This window comes from Alligator mississippiensis, chromosome 16 (assembly GCF_030867095.1).
Source record: "Alligator mississippiensis isolate rAllMis1 chromosome 16, rAllMis1, whole genome shotgun sequence".
Lineage (NCBI taxonomy): Eukaryota > Metazoa > Chordata > Crocodylia > Alligatoridae > Alligator > Alligator mississippiensis.
Window position 1 is genome coordinate 652,466 of NC_081839.1, and position 23,047 is coordinate 675,512.

At 52.4% G+C, this 23,047-nt stretch overlaps 1 protein-coding gene across 2 annotated transcripts in view; it reads left to right on the forward strand.

Annotated features, from left to right (window-relative positions):
* The first annotated feature begins 2,548 nt into the window (after positions 1-2,548).
* The window catches only part of INSR (insulin receptor), a 70,751-nt gene continuing 50,252 nt past the window's right edge, over positions 2,549-23,047 (forward strand). Inside the window, exons 1-2 of one of the 2 annotated variants that reach the window (XM_059719679.1) lie at positions 2,549-2,831; positions 11,590-12,141. In XM_059719679.1, coding sequence (XP_059575662.1) covers positions 2,750-2,831; positions 11,590-12,141 — 634 coding nt within the window. In that variant the 5' untranslated portion in view covers positions 2,549-2,749. The remainder of the gene's footprint in view (positions 2,832-11,589; positions 12,142-23,047) is intronic. The other variant, XM_059719678.1, reaches the window with a different exon arrangement.

A 23,047-nucleotide genomic window follows, 5' to 3' on the forward strand; every position in this document is an offset into this window, starting at 1 on the left:
AAGCGCTCCGCTGTCTTGACGCCTGATGGGTTGCAAGCCTGCCTTGCCCCAGCCATTGTCTTGCAATTTTGTGCAAAAGTCGCTGTCCAAGCTGTCACAGTGTTACTGTGCGGCGTCGAGCACCTGCCCGCACCAAGATCCTGCCCACGGAGCCAAGTCGCGGGATGGCTGTGAAAGGCCCAGGGCTTCCCTTGTGCTGCCGGGACAGGGCGGCACCGACCCAGCTTGGGCATGGACAAAGATTGCACAGTCGGTGTTTCTTGTTCACCACAAACTTCCCGTTGCAGTCCCGTACCGTGCGCGTCGGGGCCCTGGCACCGCCACACCTGGGCAGCACAGCGGGTGCCTCTGGAGTTGTGCAAGGAGCAGGCTGGTTACTCTGGCGACACCTGGGCACGGGTAAGGTCCCACCTTTGCTTTTCCTTCGTTCCAAGCGGGACGTGGACCTTCCTTATGGCATTGGGCAACAGCGGCCAAGTGACTAGGACCGTCCTGGAGCTGAGACAGTGTCCAGAGATGAACGTAACCAGAGTGGGACAGGCAGGCAGGAGCATTTGTTCCCTCTCACTTTGAGGCCCACATCTTTCCCTATCTGGGCGACATCTTCCCGAGGACCGTGGCAAACAGCGGTGGCTCGGCCGCTGAGAAGTGATGAAAATAACTCGGTGCGGTGGTTGCCATTAAAAACTCCAGTGTTTACTGAAAGTGGCTACCTCGCGGCATCCGGGTACGAGCGCTCTTATCTCTCCGCTCCAGGGGGAAATTAAATTATCACCTCGGGACAGCCTTGCCTTGGTAAGTTGCAAACGGAGGGACAGATCCTCCCTAGCGTCACAGACATCTTGCGTGGTCTGAGCAGTCTCCTAGCAACGTCAAGGATGCCTGTTGTGCCTGTGTAGCCCTGAACCTCGGGAGGACTCGGCACTTCTGTTTCAAGGTGATTGCTGGTGTGGAGAAATGTAGCCCGACTACCGTACACGGCAAGCCCGCGCTCTAGAAAACTGCTGCGCTGGCTGCAGGACGTACGAGCTGGCCACGGCGGTGGCTGCGGGACTTCCCTGCCCTCGGCTGTGCCGCCGTTCTCCTTTCTGTCGTCGTTTTGGTTGTAGCTTCTGCCGTCGGAGCCAGCCTCGACGGAGCCTGGTCGGAAACGGGCGGCTACGGAAGAGGGCTCGACGGACTCGGATGAAGCCTTGAGGTGAGAAGCTAACGCTGCCCGGCCCTCCTTCGCATGTTTGAGCTGCTTTATTGGTGCTGTTGGCAGCGCTCTGACGCGGGGAGAGGCGACGTGTTGCGTGTCCCGGCTCCTGGCAGGGCCCTTGCAGCTCCGCTGCGCGTCGCGGCGTGATCCCTGCGCGGCTGGAGGCCTTGCTTTCCCCTCCGTGCTGTTTTCAGGAAGAGATTTCAGTCCTGGGCTCTTTGGGCTAACTAGTCTCGTCGAGCTTCCTGGTTCGTGCTTTGTTGTGAACACAAAAGGCTCAGCCCAGATCAAAGGCTGCAACTGGAACAATCTGAAATGAAAGTGCTTTGAGGGTGGTTTTTGTGACGGTTCGGAGCGGGCAACATCAGGTGCGCTCTAGTCCTGCCATCACACGCACAGGGCTGGGCCGCGGCGCGGCAGGGCGCGTCTTGCTCTGTCCCTCGGGCCTCGCCGCCCCTTCTGCGCGCGGGCCGCGGCGGTCAGCGCTGGGCCTTGCGCTGCTGGGCCGTGCCGGGGGTGGGGTGGGGAGCCCGCCTGGGGACCGGCCTTCAGACCGGGCGCTCTCGTAGACTGAACCGCAGGCGTGCGCACCGCTGCGCTGCTATGGAGCTAGCATGTATTTTTCTTTTCGCTTGCAGCAAGAAGCAGTCATTTTAGATAGAACAAAGAGGAACAGGATTGTCCCCAAACTGCTCCGTGCTTGGTGGTAGACGGATTACTCCCTGAGGGCAGGGGGCCGGGGCGGCGAGCACCCCCGCAGCGCGGGCGCTTGCTCCGGCCTCGGGGCGCCCTGCCCTTCCCTTCCCCTTCCCGGCGGCCTGGAGCCGGAGCCGGAGCCGGAGCCCCTCCTGGCTGGAGCAAGGCCGGCGCTGGCGGGAGGGGCTTGGAGGCGGACGCCTGAAGTAACAGAACAAGGCAGCCCCCGCCGGCCTCGGCCTCGGCCTCGGCCTGTAGCCTCGGGGAGAAGCGTGGCAGCAGCGCGGCTCTGCCCGGGGCAGCACGCGGGGCCAGGCCCGGGCCGGGGCTCCCGCCAGCAAGCGGCAACGCGCTGGTGCCAGCCGGCCCACACACGGCCTCGCGGGCCCACGGGCGGGCGGGACTCGGTCTAGCAAGAGCCCGGCGCTGCACAACCCTTCGCACCCCGCCGGGGCCGGGGCCGGGGCCGGGGCGAGGCGGGAGGGGGCTGCGGGCCGCCTCGCGCCGCTGCGGGAGCCCGGGCCGGGCCCGTGGGCCGCACACGTGCCGGAGGCGGAGGCGGAGGCGGGGCCGCTTGGGAGCGGCAGGTGGAGGCGGCTGGGTCTGCCCCGCCCGGGCCTGCTGGGCTCGGCTCCGCTCCGCCCGGCTCCGCTCCGCCTCTTGGCGCGGCCCGCGGGCTGACGGGGCGCCCCGTGTGCAGTGGCGCGGCCCGCGGGGAAGGCGCCGCGCAGCCCGGCCGAGCCGAGCGGAGCGGTGCGGTGCGGTGCGGTGCGGAGCGGCGGCGATGCGGGTGTGCTGGTGGCGGCGGCGGCGGCCCGGCGCGGCGCGCGGCCTGTGAGGAGCGGCGGGGCCATGGGGCCGCGGGCGGCGGCGGCGGCGGCGCTGGCGGTGGCCGTGGTGCTGGGGGCCTGGTGTGGACACGGCCGCGGCGACAGTGAGTGCGGGCCGGGGGAGGGCGGCGGCGGCGCGTCCCTGGGCCGGGCCGGGCCGGGCCGGGCCGGGCCCACCAGCGCAGCGGCCGCCGCCGGGTGTTGAGCCCGCGGCGCGGTGGGTCAGGGCGGGCTCGGGCCGCGGGCTCCCGCACTGTCCCCGGCGCCCTGCTCCACGGGCGCGGCCCCCACCCCACCCCACCCCACCCCGGCACAGGTCCATGCACACACGGCGCTGCCGCTCGCTCGCTCGCTCGCTCTCGGGCCCGGGGGCCGGTGTCCTGCTCCGGGCCAGCCGGCCGGCCGGCCGCGCACAGGTGGGGAGACGAGGGGCGATGGTGCCCGCCCGCCCGCGGCAGCGCCGTGTGCCTCTCCCCGTCGGTCCCATGTGTTTCGGGGCACCGGGAGCTCTCCGAAGGTGAGGGCCCGCATTGAAGGCTTTGGGATGGCTGGCTACAGGTGGCTGCGGCGTGGGTTGAAAACAGCCAGCTTCTCAAATGCAAAGACCTGAGCGTGTTGGAGGGCGACAGCGCGCACGCCTGCCCACACGCGCACAGAGCTCTTGTGCAAATTGACGCACGACACTCTGGAGAGCGAGCTCTGGCGCGACGGCTGCCCCTGCCGCCTGCCTTGCCCTGACACACACGTCTCCTGCGCGACGTCCCGCGCGCGTCGCGGACGGCAGGGAGAGTCTACGCCGCAGGGACGCGCACGGGTTGCTCCTGATCCCCGCGCTGGACTCGTGTCGCTGCAGTCTTGTGTTCGCCAAGCTTCTCACGAGAGTCTTGCACGCGGCCTGGCTGTACGGGGAGTTTCAGTCCGGAGGAAAGCTTCCTTCCCTGGAGGTTAAGGCGGGCCGTCGCCATCGCTCTGATCCCAGCCTGCCTCGGCGCGCTCGTGGGACTCCTCGAAGCGTCCCCGTAGCGTGGGCCGCTGCCCTCGGCGCGCTGTGCTTGCGGGCGGACCGGGAGCGGCGGGATGAAAAGCCCGTGTGGCCAAGGACTACCTGCCGAGCCCGGAGGCAGCTGGCGGGGAAGGGCTGTCGGGCTTGCCCTGCCTCGGGCTCGGTGGGGTGGGTGGCCCTCGGCGGACCGGCTCTCGAACGCCTTGCCCAGTACACGCGGGGATGCCCGTTGCTCCGGCCTGCCCTTCGCTTTCACGGAGACGAGCGTAACAGAGGCGTTCTTATTTCTCCGACAACCCTAAAAGCGGTAGCAGCTCCCAGGGCTCAGCTGAGCCTTTCGGGCTGGGCTGCGGAGTCTGCAACCAGCACAGAAGAAGCAGTCTCTTTGTCGGAGGAGGATTGGCCTTGGCTCAGCAGAGGTTTTTTTCCCCTTGCCCAGGAATAAAGACAGCAGCTGCCTGAGAGAGGTCATCTGAGGAGGCCAGGGGCATATAAACAGACTCTCACCTTCATCATAGCCTGGTCTGAGCATGCTTCACTGCCCAGGCCTCGCTAACGGGAGGAAAACAGTGCTTAAAACTAAACCTTGGTGTTTCATTCTTAGATCGTGTTTGTTAAAACAGTATGAAACGGGCCGGACCCCGGGTCTGAGCCCCTCCGGTTGAGGTCTTCCCTGGCCAGTGCCTGCCTCACGTCCCGTCTCCGCAGGGTGGAGACCATCACTCGAGAGCCACGAGCACTTGTGAAAACCGGACTGAAACTCGCTCGTCGTTTATAGAAGCTCGGCCCCCTTCCCACGTACGATTCCTGGAAACCAGAAGTGCAGGGAAGTGCCAGGGGTTTAGGCTGATCCGAATGGCTGCTGTTATCCACACGCGCGAGCAGGTTTTAAATACTCCAGTCAGCAAAACAAATTGTCTTCATGTGCAGTGCTGGGTTATGCGGGACTCTGGATATGGGCCGGAGCCTGTTGCGGCGAGTCGTTAGGGCTTGTTGTTCGCCGTTAAGCCAAGTGTCAGTCGTAGTTCTCCCCATTAGACACTACCTTGAAACCTACAGTCTGACATCGGAGCTCGTGTGTCTCTTCAGTACCTTGAGGGTGTTACTGGCAGACTAGCGTGTGCAGGAGCCTCTGCCGTGCGTTTGGAAGCACTGCTGTGCCTTGCCCCGATCGACCGTCTCTGGGTAGCTCCGTGGCCCAGGACACAGGCGTGTTCTTCACCCGGGCTCTGCGTCCTCGCTGCGGCAGGCTGCGCGCAGGCCTCTTCCCAGCCTCCTTGAGGCCCGCGCTCTGGCCGGCCTCGCTGCTTGACAGAAATAGTGGCGTCTAGCGACGTGGGAATTTTGTCACTAGCATCAGTGAGAGCAGCGCTAGGCCTTCTAGCTGCAGCACTTGGAGCACGGATTTGAGGGTTAAATAGCTGATTCTGTGTTTGTTTCGGAAACCATATTAAACCCCCCAATAAAAACTCCGTAATAGCTGGTTTTTGAACTGTTGGTCTCTCTGTGCTGGCAGCTCACTTGACTAGTCTTCATAGTGACTTGTTACTGATTTCTGCCCCTGCCCCTCCTCACCCCAGAAAGTCTTGCTGAGGGGAGATGTGGAAAAACACTTGCTGCTTTGCTTAAAACTGAGTTGTGTTTATGGTAACTACAGAATTAGAGGGGTCATGTGAGTGGTTACAACACCAGTGGACTCCAGCTGCTCAGGAGAATTGAACCGTGCAAGAAGAGACCGAGGCCTGCAGAAGGCAAACCCAGATTTTCTGAAATAGCAGCAGTTCTGTAACTTTGCTCCATGAAGAAGCTGAATGTACTCAGCTGCGCTTGGCGCCTGTGATGCAGGTGATGGAGTGAGACCTGGAAGAAAGGAGGCATGGGCAGGTGGTCCTTGTCGGTCGGTGCATAATGGTTAACACTTCTGATCTTACGGGAGTATGAAATTCTACAAAAAGTTTTCAGCAGAACTTCGCAACAGATGCCAGCAACGATGGGTTGGGCCTTTATTTAAAAGATTCATGGTTTAAAAAATAAATTGCTGTTCTCCTTTTTATTCCAGCTAGGTTGTTGCCCCATGCCGATCGCTGTAGCATTCAGGCGCCTTCCAGCCTTGCGCGTGCAATGTGACTGTCGTCTCGCAGCGTTTGTTCACTCGTCCTCTCCCTGGATAAGCTCGTGCAGTGTCTTGTTCTTGGGAGTGTTGTTTAATTGGGGCAGGGAGGTGGGGGTGCATGTATCTTTGGTTGTATGCCTGTTGCTGTAGGTCTGCTAGAGCAGTGGTGCTCAGACTCTAGCCTCCCAGAAATTTGGCAGTGGGGGAGCAATGGCAGCTTTGCTCCCAGAGCCACAGGTGTTAATGATGCCACTGCTCCCCTGCCACCAAAGATCCAGACCCTGTGGCGTGCCAGGTTGAACCCGTGTGCCCACCCTGCAGTGGGTCCAGCCCCATGTGCAGGATCTGGCCCGCAGACTGTCCCCGTGTCACTTCTCCGGCCTGTGGGCTAGACTGCTTGAGCACCGCTGTGTTAGAGAGCCGTGGTCTCGGAGGCGCACCTGGCCCTTGGACAGGAGGCGGGGGCTGCGTGGCGCCCAGTTCTGGAGTCCTCCGCCCCACGGTTTCAGGCCGTTTCCTGGGACTATTTGATGTCCTAGGGCCACAAGTGCTGTCTTTCCACTGCACCAGAGCAGGCTCCTGGTTCCTCACCGTCTCCATCCCAGAGCTCGAGGTGCCCTTTTAGCTCTCCTGGATCCAGGCCATCCATAGAGGGCCTTGACGATAAGGACCCAGACCTTGGGCGTGATCCAGATCCAGTGTAGGGAGCGGGATAGGTCTGAAGACGCTGCGGTACTCTTGTTGGGGAGCCGCACTGAACTTTCTGTGCCAGTGGGAGTTGGTGAGCGGCCAGCTTGCTGCTCTGGCTGATTCCTCCTCCAGGCCTCGGGCAGCGCGTCACACCAGCGCTCGGTGAGAAGCAGCGGTGTGGCTGCAGCAAAGGTGCTGGCCCCTCGGCGTGGCCAGAATGCTAAAGATCAAAATAGCAAATACAGATGTTTCGGTTTTCAGCAGGAAAATGATACTGAAAACATCTCCTGTGTTACAGTGAACAGATTTATTACCAGGTATTCCCCTGTTTCCTCTGCCCGTGCCCTCAAAGAGTATTTAGGTACTTTCTAATTTAAAGCTCGGCAGCATTTGGCGGAGTAGTTGATTCAGAGGAGATACTAAATGTGGTAGCCTTTGTGAAACCTCAGAGGGAAAGCCCCGCTCGCTCCATGCGTGCCTGCCCTAAAAGCACCCTTCCTCTTCTAACTTGTTTTGAGGACGGACTGAAACGGCCCGTGCAAGCTACGTCTGAGCCTTTCCCAATATTTTATTCCATGCTTGCGATGTGCAGAAAGATAGCTTGCTGTCTGGCTCCTACCGTGGCCAAAGGTGTTGGTGAGGCAGAGAGGTTGCTTTTCATTGCTCACAGGGTTTCCTGTTCTACCTTGAAAAGCACATCACCTTTGATGTCGTGTGTGTGTGTTAACGTTCTCCCAGTAATGATTTATGAAGCCACTAGGATATAATGCCAAAAAATCCTATTGAGCAATAATATTGCTCAGTATCTTACAGTAGTGTTGCCAAGTTTAATTTTTATTTGTAATGAATCAGGTTTATGAACAATCATTAAGAGATTTTAATAAAATTCAGTAAAGTAGTTTAAAAAACCCCCGTGCTCATGCCTGTTGAGCCAAGACAAGCTCGACCCTGAACGGTTGGGCCAGTGGGCGATTTAACTGCACCGTGTGCGTGGTGGTTGTATAAGGAGCGCTGCTTGCGTGGGTCGTGGCACCGGGCTGAGGGGCTGCTGCCTCCAGCGCTCGAGGAGCGCTTTGGGAAGCGAATCCTTTGCACAGTGTGTTCCTGCAGGCTTTCCGAAAACACTTCACTTCTCTTACGCTTTGAAACGCATCAAACAAATTTCTACCACGTGCATGTGGGGGTTTTTGTAACGTTCGGTAGATGCCTAATTTTTCATGAGCGTGGTTGTATCATGACAAGCTCTGGCAGCTTTGAGCATGTTGGGGTGTGTGCGAGACGGCAATGGAGGCGGGTGGCTGAGTACCCAAGTGCCGTGGACCTCGCTCCTCGGGGGATCGTGCCCTCCGCGTCGAGTCTTTCACGAGCGGCAGTGCCGGTCTTGCTGGGTGGGGACCCGGTGTGTCGGGACCGGTGCCATCGGTCAGAATGAAATGGCTGGCATTCGCAGTGGGGAGCCCCGTCTCTGTTGTGCTCGCAGGAGCTGATGCACACGTTCCTGTGGTGGAAGTGTTTGCTTCGCCAGCTTTAAAATGCTGCCTTCCCTGCCAGGCCATAATGGCCCAGGAGACATTGGCTTCGTTGTGTGCGTCTGTCTGCGTGCACTCGGGGGGAGGCTGTGTTAGGAAAGCACAGAAGTGTCTCCATAGTTCGTGTGTGTTTGTTGCTTGGAGAATCCTCGAGAGAAACGGGAACGTTGTATAGCTCTCGTATGGAGGAAAAAGCAAATCCATAGCAAAGGTTACAAGGAAATGGGTTAGGTGGCTTTATTGTGCAAGACCCACATGGTGATGGCAGTGGTAACCTTTAATGTCCAATATTAATGTTAACGTTTGTTTAGGGTTTGACTAGTTTTGGAAGTGGATTGAAGTTTTCTCGGATAAGTTAAAGCAGATTGTGACAATGTAGTTCTCTTTGCATTCAGGGTTGTCCTTTGGACTCAAACAGTGAAAAGTACTCTTGGATTGGTGGCTTGCTATATTTTTGGGCTTGTGAAAGGGTAGAATATATAAATCCACTTGTGTGAGATTACTCCTGTTGCTTTCATTTAAACCAAAGGTAAAAATACACTAGTTGAGGAAATCTACTGGCCCACCCATGATTGCTTCTGGACTGAAAGCAAATCCTTCTTAGCAGCAGGGCGCGCTGAATGTGTGCATTATGAGGGCCTTATTTCAATACGTGGTTTGCCAACCGCAGGTAGATTATCTGTTCAAATGACTTGTTCTTGTTTATTTTTAAACAACAAACTACATTTTTAAAAACCATTAACTGCCTCCTCTTAATGAGCTGTGAATGAATGAATCTGGATCCTCCAGAACCAAGCGGGGCTCAGCCAGCCTGTCCTGGGGGCTCTGGTCCAGGGAAATGTTTAAGCGTGTGCTCAGGTGGCGTGCACGTAGAGATGCGTGTCCAGTGTGCTGCACCCCCGGGGAACGGAGCATTTCTGGATCCCCACACACAACACCTACACATGTTCATCTCCGTTTTCTAACCTGAGCTAATAAAACAACATCTTCCATAGGAATCAATTTAAACACCTCAGTGTTTAAGCAAGGATGATATCACTGATATATTTATCTTTGATTTCTGTCACATGCCTTAAGCTAAAATGAAGAAGCACAAAATACTGTCTAGACTGAACATGCCTCACTTGTCCAATTGCTGTTTGAAAAGTAGCCAATATTCAGTCTTGAATCTTCCTGTAGTATTACTCAGTAGCACCACTAACAGTTAATACTTTAATTTGTATAGTACGGTGCCAGAGGGGCACCGAGTGTTTTAAAAGCAGGTAGCAAACAAGCCACAAAGAACTTGCAATCTAAACGGCTCCGCACGCCTGAGCACGGCTTAAAGGCAACACCTCTGTCTTCTGTGGTTAACTGGTTTTGCAGTGCCGTAAACGTCAGTGTTTATAATGCAGCTGCCCAGGTCTGCTCCAGCGGGAGTGTAGCGCGTACAGATTCTCCTGAGCTTTAGAAAATAAGCTGATGGCTTTGGTTTCAACTAATTGGACCTCTTCCTGCTAAGTACATCTCAGAAGAGTTTGTTCTGGACTAGCTAGTCCTCTAAAGATCACAGGTTGCAGGTAGTGAGACACGGCATTAAACACTGAGGTGTTTGAATGTGAAGGAGTTTCAAGAACAGGCTTTGACTTCATGATTTACAGAGCTTAATGGTCCTGTAATAGTGATTTTATTTTTGAAGGGACACGGTCACGTCTGACACTCTCAAAATTGTACCTGTGACAAATACGGTGCTCTAGCTGGTGCATCTGATGCAGTCGGTGCAGTAGAGGTGTTTGTGTGGGTATTAATTAAATTAAACTAGGCTGCTGGCTCTGGACCCGGTAGGGGAGATAAGAGTTAATAATCGCCAACAGAATTAGACCCGGGAGATGAAGTCCTGGTTTAAAGGGCATGTGCAGGTAGGTGCCCTGGAAAAGTGCTAATTAGGGAAACAAGTAGAGATAGTGGTACCTGCCTGCACCAAATTAGACAGAGACATGTTATCAAGTGTTTGGTTTATTTTAGTCCAGCATTATTGTTTGCCTCTGGGCAGATAAGGGGTTGGCTATGTCCCAGTGACAAATCCTGGGTTTTCTGAAGCACTTCAGAGAGCGCAGGGCCTGGCTCTGAACCCACCGAGCTGCTGCCAGGCAAGGTGCTGAGGAACGCTCCCAGCGGCTCAGGTCTTCACGGCAGAAAGATGCAGAGCAGTGTAAATACTGAAGTGAGAGATGGCTAGTAAAGGGCTCATCAGACCCATCCTCCTCGAAGCGATGTTTGTTAGTCGCATTTTGATCAGCTGTAGATTGCCCCTTGCAGGAAGAGCTGGAGGATTGATGTCTACAAGCAAACAAAAGCCCAGGTTTATTGGTGACTTTTCTATTTTAGTTTTTTCATGGTGGTTTCTAGTCAGCTCTCTCTCTTGATAGCAGAGGTTTACAGACGACCAGGAGCACTGTTGCCCTTCGCCTGCAGCAGGAGAAGAGCAGAGCACAAGAAAGGGGATTTTAGTATCCTCCAAAAGTGATGGCCAGAAATATTGAAAGATTGGTGTGGCCAGATGAGTGGCGTGGAGGAGATGGTTCTAGTCTGGAGGCCCTGCATTGCAGAGCGGCACGAGGCCTTTTGCGTGGGAGCCGGGCCCGCGGGCAGAGCGGTGCCTGTTGCTCTGCGGACTGGAGGGACCAAGCTGAGCGAGGAACTTCAGCCGTGGTTTCAGCTGGACTTTGCTGGACGCCTTTTTTGATCGCAGGCTCCGGTGGGGCTTTAGCTGTGTCACCCAAACCTGCGTCGGCTGAGGAGGGTGATTTTTGCTTCTCGAATTGGCACAAATTAACCGAGTTGCGTCTTTGGCTCCTTATTTTGCTAGAGCCTGCGTTCACATTGCTCTGTTTTCCTGTCGCTGCTGAGGGATCCAGAGAGCTGGCAATGCGCACGATGGCTCTGCCGAGTAAAGTGCTGAACGAGATACGGCAGGGAGAAGGTTCCCAACCTGGAACGTAATCACGGGAAAAACAGCAAATCTGAGCAGCGGGCTTCCTTCTCGGTTGCTGGAACGAACTTGGACTTCATCAGCGATGCTGAGGCTGCAGCGTGGGGTGCACTGCTGCATTTCCTTCCCTCTGTCTGTTCCTCCATCTGCTCTTCCCAACCAGGCCCCATTGCCCAATTTCTCCCAGTAATCCCTTTGTATTAATTGCATAATCCAAAATGGGGTAGGTGTGTTGTTTTCTTGGCAACAGACTCTGCTGAATAGACTCTTTCCTCCCTTGTAAATGCCAAATGACTGTATAAGGACTCTTGCTTCAACCTGGAGGCTCTGTTCGCGGTGAACATAAATTGAAATCGCAGATGATGGAGCACATGATCCTGTCTTGCAAACCCCTCCTATGTACGGGAGTGCTCCCTGCAGTGCGCTTCCCGCTGTTCGTCCCATGCTTTGAAGCGTCCCCCCTGCCGTTCGGAGCATGCAGTGCATTACAGGGTGTAGGAGCATGCCTGGTTCTTTAGAAAACAGAGATTAATTGTTTTTGTTCTTTGATTTCTAGTTTGCAAGAGCATGGACATCCGGAACAACCTGACCCGGCTGAATATGCTGGAGAACTGCACGGTGATTGAAGGCCACTTGCAAATATTACTGATGTTTAAAACCAAGCCTGAAGATTTCCGTGAGCTCAGCTTTCCCAAACTGACTATGATTACAGACTACTTACTGCTTTTTCGGGTTTATGGCCTAGAAAGTTTAAAGGGGCTTTTCCCCAACCTCACTGTGATTCGAGGAACTCATCTCTTCTTTAACTATGCTCTGGTCATATTCGAGATGGTTCACTTGAAAGAGATAGGCCTTTATAACCTGATGAACATTACTCGAGGCGCTGTGCGGATTGAGAAGAACAATGAACTGTGCTATTTGTCCACTATTGACTGGTCGAGGATCTTGGACTCCGTGGAAGACAACTACATCGTTGCTAACAAGGATGATAAAGAGGAGTGTGGAGATGTGTGTCCAGGAACGGTGAAAGGAAAGAGCAACTGCCCACCTACTGTAATAAACGGCATCTTCATCGAGCGGTGCTGGACCCACGATCGCTGTCAGAGAGGTAGGAACGCAGAGCGCGAGACGGCTTTGAGTGTGCCCTGGTGGCAGCTCTCACAGAACCCACCTTGCCAGTAAATCCATCCAGGTAGTGATAATACCGCCCCCTCCCCTTAAGTGCTGCCTTTATTTCAGATACAGACTTACGTTTTCCTGTAAGTACCAGGAGATGAAAGAAAGTAACAGAAATATTTATGAAACTTTTTAAATTTTTCAAATGTTTGTGTCATTTTGTAGTTTTCTATTTAAAGAACCACATCTAAGAATACTTTAAGCTGCTTTCTGTAGATTAAGCGCTAACCATTATCAGAAACTGGTTTCTGTAATATATATTATCTGCTGGTGGTGGTGTTGTTCTCCAAACTGGGCGACTAACCGGTATCAGTGTCTCAACGTCGTTATCTGGTTTTCTTTATAAACAAAAGGTCTGACATTTTACATTTTGGAAATGGCTGGGGGGTGGGGGTGGACTCGTGCGTGTGCATGTGCATGCGCACGTATGTAGTTCTAAGATGAAGAATGTGATGATTCAAATTCAAATTTCAACTCTTTATTTGATTGTTATGGCAGCTCACATCTTTTTTTATGTTTGATTTTGATTGCTTGCAAAGTCATTCTCTTCAAGTTTACTAACACACACAGACTTCCTTGTAGATCTTGTGCATTCATTTAATAAGACTTGGTCAAAATATTTAGAGTGGCAACACTTGCAATTGATACGCGACTTGAAAACCACACTTGACAAACTGTTGATAAGAAGCTCTCGGATGCTAAGCGTTCTAGGCGGGTTCCTCTGCAATCCCGTTTTCAGCAGCGAGCGATCTGTAGTCCTGAGTGCCTTGAGGACTTGCACCTGCCAGCATCCCTTGAGGACTTTTTTTATTTGTATTTGTTTTTGGTCAGCCATAAGCAGTGAAAATGCGAACTCACGTGCAGGTAGGTTTCCTGCTAACCATGGCTGGGATCACGTGATGGTTCTTTAGCCAAACCTGTTACTGGAACCCGTTTCTCTGTTCTTGTGCCAGCCACAAGCACTCGGTTACCTTTCCGTTTACCACGGCATGTCCGTGCGCTGGATATTGAAGCGGTGGCAGCTGTCCTGCAGGTCTGAGGCTTCTCTTATGGTCTCAAGCAGCTATCCCAGCCCACTGAGCATCTCGACTCCTCTCTTTCTGGTCTAGATCGTTTCCGGCTCTCTCTTGGTTTCTCTGCGGACCTGAGCCTGCGATGAAACGCAGTCAATTGACTAACATTCTCAGCAGGATCCTTGTTCTAGGGCAGAAAGCTTGGTGAAGTTGTATATTCAAAGCTTAATAAACCTATTGTAGGCTCTTTGTTTTGAGATTTGATGCTGGGGTGAGGATGCCTTAAGCATTTCGAAGATGCAGACTGGCTGGGAGAGCTTCCTCTGTTCATTGCTTTTGCTTTCTACCTGCAGAGATGTTGCTGGTTGTTGTACTACAGATCTTCTTTAAAATATCTTTGTGACGAATAGAAGTGTGTGTGTGGAGATACAGTATTTATGTGAAATCAGTTCTGCAGCCAAAGACAAAATGCATAAAGCAACTTGATGGTTTCCCTCCCAGCTTGCTTTCATTAGCGATCCCAAAGCCAAAACATCATGAATGCTGACATGGATGCCTTCTTTGTTTGTCCGCATTCGACCTGCAGTGAATATGCAGTCTGCTGGGCGGGATTCTCCCTTGGATGCCACAGACCATGTACATAGAGAGACCAGATCCGAGAGGAGAACGAACAATCGTGAGGATTCAAGAGGAAAGTGAGAGCTTGTCCATCTGCTCTTCTAGCTTGGCTGGATTAAGGAGATGGACAATTCTCAACTTCTGTCAAAATCCATTTCTGTTTCTCTCTGGAGGGACATCGAACTCCTTCCTCTTCCTTCAGTCTACAGGGGAGCGCTGGCAGTGGGACCTGCGCTCTCCTGGATATCTGCTTTGAGCTCTGGGTGCTGAGCATGCTAAGAAGCTTTTTGGCCTTTCCTTTTGGAGAAGCTCTTGAACTTCACCTTTTAAGGCATCTCAGACTTAAAACTTACTGCTCTTCTTCCCTGCGCTCCAAAATCAAGCAGACAGGGTTGATGTAGATGCTAACAGGTAACGTGATGTGGCAGCCAGGGCCTTTAGAGGCATGTTGTTGCTAATTTGGAGATGCCTCACCCCCACCAGCATTTAATCCCTGCTCCATGTGATTGATGCATGGAGCAGGGGTTAAATGCGTCTCTTCCCCATGCAATTTCCCTTACCAACTTTATAATATTTGAGCAAGCAAGCAGAGGTTTAACATTGTAGGGAGGGCTGCTAATAAAGGGATCAGTCCTCTTCTGTTCCGGAGCAGAGGCCAAAAAGCCCACTTATGAAATTGTGCCTTTCGGTTTCTCGCGTTTTCAGGTTCCCGTCACACACTTGCCAGGTTTCTCTCTTGCAATTTCACACGCTCCTCTGGGAACGTGAGCTTTTCTGATGTGGTGGGGAGCAGGGCACGGGGGTATAGCCTGGCTGCTTCGGCAGTATCTCTGGACCTCCGTCCACCCCTGCCCTGTTTCGTGACTAGGGTTTCTCTTTGGTTGAGTGGTTGGTTTCTTTAAATCAATTCTGATTCCTTCTCCGCAGCAAACTCTTCTTTATTTGAAGTATAAAGACACCAAGCTTATGCCCGAGACTTTGAATCATGCTTGTGCAGCTGTAACTCGAGTCAAGGGTGTTTAGTTAGAGGTAACGGGTTCGAGGTTTTCAGACTAAAGTCTCTGTCGGTGCCTGGGTTTTGCTGAGGTCAGAATTAAGATTGTGCCTGTGTGAGATTTCGTAGGAATTATATTGGTGTCTGGGGGCAGTTGCACGTTGGAAGTAGCAGAGAATTTGCAGTGCTGAGGAATGGCATATACTTGGGTGTTAAGAGATGGTTCGGGATGTGAATGTTAGTTTAACTAATGATTTCTTTGATTTTTAGTGACTTGTGTTGGTGAGAAAAAAGCAGTTCAATTAACGTACAATTATTCAGGGATGTATTTTTAAGGCCGTTGTGCTTCTTCAGGTTCATTTTGCTAAAGCATTTTTTAAGTCATACATTTTTTTTTTTTTTTTTTTTAAATCACCTTGATGATGCAGGTTGCAGTTCATTGCGGTCTGGTCAGCTAGAACTGGTCTTTCCTGAAGAATTTAGTAGACAAAATAGCTGAAAAGCCAGTGTCTCTGACCTCAGATCTGGCAGGGTGGGTTTGTCAAACATCACTTTCATATTTTGCATTTTTTTTCCATGTGGCTTTCCCTCTTAACTGTAATAGAAATACCATGTGTGCGTCTCTCGCTTGAGGAAGACCGGCTCTGCCTTCTGATAGGATTCCCCCTTAGTCACTGCTCTCAAGTTCCTTTCTTCAGCCACCTCTCGGGATACACACATGGGTTTAAGTGTCTTGGGGAGACTTTGCAGTCATTTGCTTGCAACTGGTGTCCCATGCTCACTTAGAGGAGGGGAGAAGAACAAGAGGGAATGACAGGGAGATGGAGGGAAATGTGAAATGAATAAAAATAAGCTAGAAGACAGTCTGCATATACTATCTGATAATCCCCATGTATTTATCTGGGGGGGATCCTGGGGTGCAGACCGTTGTGACTCTGGGGCTCCACGGGACCCTCGAAGTCTGAACCAGCGACTCGGGCAGGCTAGTTGCCAGGTTTGCAGATATGCTCTTTCTTCTGAGCCCTCCTGCTGGTGAGGGGGCTGGCGGGCAGTGTGGCTGGACCGGGTGGCACTGTCACCCTCATCTGAATAAAATGAATATTTTCATCAGAGGTGCTGAGTAAGGTGATGCTCAGCCGTTGACCCTAGTGCGATGGGCAGCTCGGGGTTGCAAGAGAGAGTCGTAACAGAAAACCTAGCTAGCCTAGTGGTGCTGTGTCTGCAGGAAGACCAGTCCTGGTCTTGCCCACTGACAAGAATGAAAAGAGTCTGCTGGGAAACATGGGGCCAGAGCTACAGAAATGGCAGCTTGCTTCTGCTTCCTATAGAAAGCTGTGCAGCAAAGCACCCACAAAAATATCCTGTGGCCCGAAGCTCTCGGCATCTGCCGTCAGCTAGAAGTGACGGTCCTTGGAGGTGGTGTTGCCAGGGGAATTGTGCTGCAATGCGTGTCTTCGAGGCAGGTCTGAGTAGCAGAGTTCAGAGGTGTGCGTGGGAAATGTTTTGTGTTGTTTACTTAGGTAGAAATATTACTTAGCAACAGCTTCCTGTGATTTTTGTGTGCTGGGAATTTCTGTAACTGTAAGATTGCTTTTATCACCTTTGCATGGGAAAGGGGTCTTAAAGGGAGCACCGAGGTTGGATGACTTGCCAACCTCAAGGGCAAGGTATTTTTAAAGTTTGAAACACAAAGAAGTTTTTTCCAGTGGCGAGCACACAAAGTGGAAGTGCTCTTTATGTCTGGAGATCTGATAAGAATTGGCCTTTTTTCCCAGCTTTAACAGATGCCAGATGGAAGTTGACACCCGATAATCTCAGTGGGGCGTCTGTTCCAAACCTTGCCAAATGGCAGCTTTATTGAGCACATGCAGTGCTCGTGGTTGAGGCTGTTGTGATGCTTCTAAAATGGTGAGGCCCTTTAAACTAATTCAGTTTAGCTTATTGAGAGCAGCTAGGAGGTTGGGGGCATGGTGCAACTCCAGAATTCAGAGGCAAAATAGATTACGCGGTGAGAGATTGAAAACTGTAGGATGAATTATTCAAATTCCTGTTTAAACAGGTTACTCTCGGCCTACTTCAAACCCAGGGCTTTGCAAGTGGGCCTTGTTTTGGCTGCTTTCCTTCTTTGAACTATCTGCCTCTCAAGGGCACCACATAAGGCTATTGTGCTTGAGGCTGAAGGGACCTTGGTGCCCACCGTTCCCTCTTGCCAACAGCTGCGCGCAGCTCCTGAGTCCTCCCTGCCTCCCCAGACTCCAGCACTGCGCCTTCCCGGGCTTTGCCTCTCTGCCTTGTCTGCTTCAGTCCCTTCTGAGTAGTTTTCTCTCTCGCTCAGTGGCTGCAAGTTCCCTTTTCTCCAAGATCAGAGTTTTGACACCAGCCACCTTTGACCCAGGCCAGCTTTTTTGCTCTGCAACGAAATGTGAGCTTAGCCCAAGCTAAAGGCTTGAAAGTAAGGCTGGGGGGAGTTCTTGTCCGAACGGAAACGCGGCATATTGAGGAAAGAGTGGCCTTGGTTTCCTTCTGGCCCTGCCACGGAAGCTGCAACGGTCTCTGTCCTCATGGCGTCATGTTAGTCCTTCTGTTTCCTCTGTGGAAGAAGTCGCTACCTTCGCTGACTGGTGAAGGAAGGGTTACCACTGTGCATCTCTGTCCTAACTTCATATTTGCCAGCTCTTTGTACCTGACGTGTGGGTAGGATCGTCTGAGAACATGACGTGTCCTCGCAGGCTCCGGGATGCTGTCTGGTGTCTGTCGAACCTCACGTGGGTCCGGGCAGTAGGTAGATTTTGATGCTTAGCTCCTTCTGCTTCACCTGTTTCTTCCTTGCCGCTGTGAAACGAAGCTCTGAGCCAGGGGGGTGAGGTGCCAAAATCTATTTTCAGATTAGTTGTCCGTGATGCCGGAGGAGGAGGATTAGCTCTGATATCCATGTCAGTGACTCACCATGCAAGGTAGTCATTTATTGACATTTTCAATGCCAGCCATTAACTTTGTATCTGGCACTAGATTCTGTGTTGATGTGGTAGAAATACAGTTCATGGGAAGGAAAAATGGGTTTTCCGTGCGTTTGTTGAAAACTGAACAGTGCAGAGGATAGAAATGGGCCCATACTTCCAGATTCTGGCTTTCTTCCCCATCCGTGGGAGATCCTGATGAACACGGAATAAAATGGGAATGTAATGAATGACCTCCTTTCACCGAAACCGGAACGCGAAGAAATCCAGGATGTCCTCGGCTCCGTCCGCTCCTCAGGCAATAACCGTCTTTATCACGTGCGCACCGCACCCCTAGATCTTTCAGGGGCACTTGAAAGCCCGGGACCTGGCTCGCAGTGCTTTTTCTTTAAAGCTTGCTCTACGTCTCTGTACTTTCCTCAGTCTCTTCTACTCTGCCTCGTGCTGGGTGCAGGTTTGTTTTTTTAAATTATCCTGGCAGATCCTTTCAACTGCAAAGCAGCTCAAGCTCTGAGCTGTTTTGAATGGACACTTCTTTAAGGCTATTAGCCCAGCCTCGTAAAATGCTCATAGGCTCCAGCCAGTGCATCAAACTGTAGACGTAGGCTGAGACCAGGCATTTTTTTCCTTAAATAATTTGGTCCCATGCGCAGACCTCAGTGAAGAGCAGCCAAGGAAGAAATACTGTAATGGATTTTCTCCAGAGCGCTTAATTCTGTAATTACCGACCGTCTCGGAGGCAAAGCGGAGCAGCTGATTGACGTGGCAAAACAAGAATGCACAGCGGTGTGAGAGGAGGTAAGGAAGAATACTGTATTCGGTTGCTCACCTGAGTGTTGGAGAGGAGAGGAGATCTACTCAGGAAAGGCAGAATTTGGCAAGGACTTCAGTATTAATTGTGGATTCTTAGCACGCGGGCAGGATTTGGGGGCACATCAGCAGGGTGTTGGTTTCTGTCTTCTCTTATAATATGTATGACCAGTATCTTAGTGCTCCAGCTCTTCCGCTTCTTGGTCCAAGTGCATGGCAGGCACATTTTGAGTTTGGACACTTTGCCTTGCAACAAAATGTGGACCAGTTTGTGCCGCGCTGGACCATCGAAGGGTGGAAGGCAGGAGACGGACAGCTAGTCCGAACGTGCAACCCTGTGACGGTCACTGGGGGAGGCTTCAACCTCTGGGCATAGAAGTGTTTTCTTACCGACGGGTGTTTCAGGCTTGGTCCTGGCAAGGCCACACACTTCACCTTTTGTCCTTAACATTTTTATAATGAAGGTATAAAACCTCTCTCTCTCCCTCCTTAAATGTGCCTCTTGCATTTGAAGCAAAGGGGATGAAAATGAATATTAAATGCATCGTAGGAGATTATGGACAGTCTATAAGCTGTTTAAGTTTTATTGCCAACGCTTTAAAAAATGCATTTTCTTTCTTCTGTTCTCCTGTCAGAAAGACTTGAGGCTTTAATTCTGGTTTTTGAAGTGGCATTTAACAGAAGTTGGTCATTAAGATTATTGTTTTGGAAACTGATAACTTTAAAAGGATTAGTGTAATCTAAAATAAAAATGTAGGTGTGTGCTGTTAAGCCAACTGAAGCGAGTCACTTGGCAGAGCCTTGGGAAGCATCATCTTCCAGCAGCGATAGCTTGACAAGTATTGCCTCTGCACAGAAACTCTGCGTTGAGACGGTGGTGCAAGCGTGATCAATGCAGAGCTTGTTCCCAGCCTCAGGCTTGAGGGCTCGGGGACCTTTCAACTCATTATGAGATTCAGGAAGGAGTTGTCTGTGTCCTGGAGGAAGCAACACTGAGACCTTCTTGGTTTGTAACAATAGGTGGTTGAAAGCTCAGCGATCGTGCTGCCCGATTGTATCCTCTCATTGTGTGCGATTTCCTATTGGAGGGATGTGAATTAACTTGCTGGGATTTTATTCTTCTTTATTAGGATCCTTGCAGCTCCTTGGCTAAAAGGAGCGCTGGGTGGCAGGAGGCTGGAAAGCTATGGCTGAAATCTCTGCCAAGCCAGACGTGTTCAGAGTCGGAGTTACCGGTTTGGACCAGGCTTCATGCTTGGCAGCATGTGACCGTGTAGAGCGAGGGCTGTCTGGTCCACTTGTTGAAGTGCTTCCTGGGCCGACTGGGTGTATTCCTCGTCTTCTCTTGGCTTCAGGTGAGGACAGCAGGGCAGTCGTGGCTGCTGACCTAAGGTTGAGAGGCCTGAAGCTTGTGCTGTCTGTCTTCTTTCTCTTCTGTATGAAGAGGATGATTACTGTGACGGTACATACTTTTTTAACCTTGGCTGGATATTTTTAACTTCTTGGAGTCCCTGCATGAAAAGCCAGTGACAAGTTTGGCCAGCTTCAGCTGAGGCTAAAACCTTTCCTACCGTGGTGTTTCTTCAGGTTTTTTGAGGATTGTAGCCTGGCAGGAGTAGTAGAGATGGACAGAGATGGCACAAGATGCACCCAGGAGTGGCTAGCAGGGTATCGGTGTGAATTCCTTAACTTTGGGATGCCAGAGGAAAGGATTTTTATATATACAGGTGGTCCAATAAAGGTACTGCCCACAAAAATCCTTGGCTCTCACTCTTTGTGGATTGTCCCCAGCATATAACTGGAACAAACTTTCCTGGCTGTTGCTGTACAGCCTGGGTTGTGAGCCAGGCATGCTGCAAAGGCTGCATTTCCTCCTTGGGCATTTTGGGAGGCTGTGCGTGCTGAGACAGAGGAGGATCTTCATGTGTTGGCATGTGACATGCCTGAGTAGAGGATGGGGCTCTGAGAGTCGGAATCAAGGTTTTGTACTGAACGCTGTTCCTCAGACCTCGTGTTCTTAGTGCGTGGCTTTAGCACTTGTGCTATGCTCAGTGCCTTGGACACGTGCCGGAGAGAAATAATAATCCAGCTAAAGAATTCATTAAGTGTGACTTTAATCTTGTATAACAGAGTTTAGAGTTGCTCTTTTTCAAATATGTTAAGACCTGCTGTTAAGTGTCATGTTTGAATTCAACTTCAGCCCTTCAAAGAGCTCTGCGAGCATGCCCTGCTTTGTCCCAGCCCTTCCTTGGAGGAGCGGTGGGCGCTTCGTATCAGAAAGTAAGGAGTGACCCGGTATGACGTGCTTGTCCCCTGAGCTGCTGCAGCTCGCATCTGCGGCACGGTAACACTTTTTGGTGGGAAGGAGGAGCAGTTTATACAAGTTCACGTATCGTTTGCTTTTCCACGTTTTGGAGACGTGCGACTTGGGATTCCTGCAGGATTGCTGCCGCAGGTATGCGGCCACGCTGGAATTTCAGGGTCCTGACGTGACGAGCCCTGCCTGTCGGACCCGGCTCGAGTTACAGGGCAAGGCTGCCGGTTGTGGCAGAGCCACGGGCCAGGTCTGCCACAGCCCGGGCGAAATGTCTGCAACCTGGGGCCGTGAGGCCTGTGACCCCTTGCTGGGTCATTTTCATAGTTTCATAGATGTTAGGGTCGGAAGGGACCTCAATAGATCATCGAGTCCGACCCCCTGCATAGCAGGAAAGAGTGCTGGGTCTAGATGACCCCAGCTAGATGCTCATCTAACCTCCTCTTGAAGACCCCCAGGGTAGGGGAGAGCACCACCTCCCTTGGGAGCCCGTTCCAGACCTTGGCCACTCGAACTGTGAAGAAGTTCTTCCTAATGTCCAGTCTAAATCTGCTGTCTGCTAGTTTGTGGCCATTGTTTCTTGTAACCCCCGGGGGCGCCTTGGTGAATAAAACCTCACCAATTCCCTTCTGTGCCCCCGTGATGAACTTATAGGCAGCCACAAGGTCGCCTCTCAACCTTCTCTTGCGGAGGCTGAAAAGGTCCAGTTTCTCTAGTCTCTCCTCGTAGGGCTTGGTCTGCAGGCCCTTGACCATACGAGTGGCCCTTCTCTGGACCCTCTCCAGGTTATCCGCATCCTTCTTGAAGTGCGGCGCCCAGAATTGCACGCAGTACTCCAACTGCGGTCTGACCAGCGCCCGATAGAGGGGAAGTATCACCTCCTTGGACCTATTCGTCACGCATCTGCTGATGCACGATAAAGTGCCATTGGCTTTTCTGATGGCTTCGTCACGCTGCCGACTCATGTTCATCTTGGAGTCCACTAGGACTCCAAGATCCCTTTCCACCTCTGTGCCACCCAGCAGGTCATTCCCTAGGCTGTAGGTGTGCTGGACATTTTTCCTCCCTAGGTGCAGCACTTTGCATTTCTCCTTGTTGAACTGCATCCTGTTGTTTTCTGCCCACTTGTCCAACCTGTCCAGGTCTGTCTGCAGCTGTTCCCTGCCCTCCGGCGTGTCCACTTCTCCCCATAGCTTTGTGTCGTCTGCAAACTCGGACAGAGTACATTTGACTCCCTTGTCCAAGTCGCTGATGAAGACATTAAAGAATATCGGTCCAAGGACCGAGCCCTGCGGGACCCCACTGCCCACACCCTTCCAGGTCAAAACCAACCCATCCACCACGACTCTTTGGGTGCGACCCTCCAGCCAATTCGCCACCCACCGGACCGTGCAGTCATCCAAGTCACAGCCTCTTAACTTGTTCACCAGTATGGGGTGGGATACCGTATCGAAGGCCTTCCTGAAGTCTAAGTATACGACATCCACCCCTCCTCCTGTGTCCAGGCGTTTCATAACCTGGTCATAGAAAGAGACTAGATTGGTCAGGCACGATCTGCCCGCCACAAACCCGTGCTGGTTTCCCCTCAGCATAATTTGTCCTGCCGGGCTCTCACAAATGTGAGCCTTGATAATTTTTTCAAAGACTTTGCCAAGGATGGAGGTGAGACTGACCGGCCTATAATTGCCCGGGTCCTCCTTCCTCCCCTTTTTGAAAATGGGGACCACGTTAGCCCTTTTCCAGTCTTCTGGGATTTGGCCCGTGCGCCACGAGCATTCGAATATTCCCGCCAGTGGCTCTGCAATGATGTCGGCCAGTGCCTTCAGCACCCTCGGATGGAGCTCATCCGGGCCTGCCGACTTAAAGGCGTCCAGTTCCTCCAAGTGCCTCTGCACCATCTCAGGGTCTACGCATGGCAGTCTGGCGCCTTGCTGCTGCCTCTCTACAACCCCAGTGAGAGACTTGTCGTGCCCCTCGCTTAGGGACACTGAGGCAAAGAACTCGTTGAGGAGTTCAGCCTTGTCCCCCCATCCGTCACCAATTGTTTCTGCCCATTTAGCGGGGGTCCTATTCCTCCCTGGGCCTTCCTTTTACTCCCTATATATCTAAAAAACAATTTCTTGTTGTCCTTT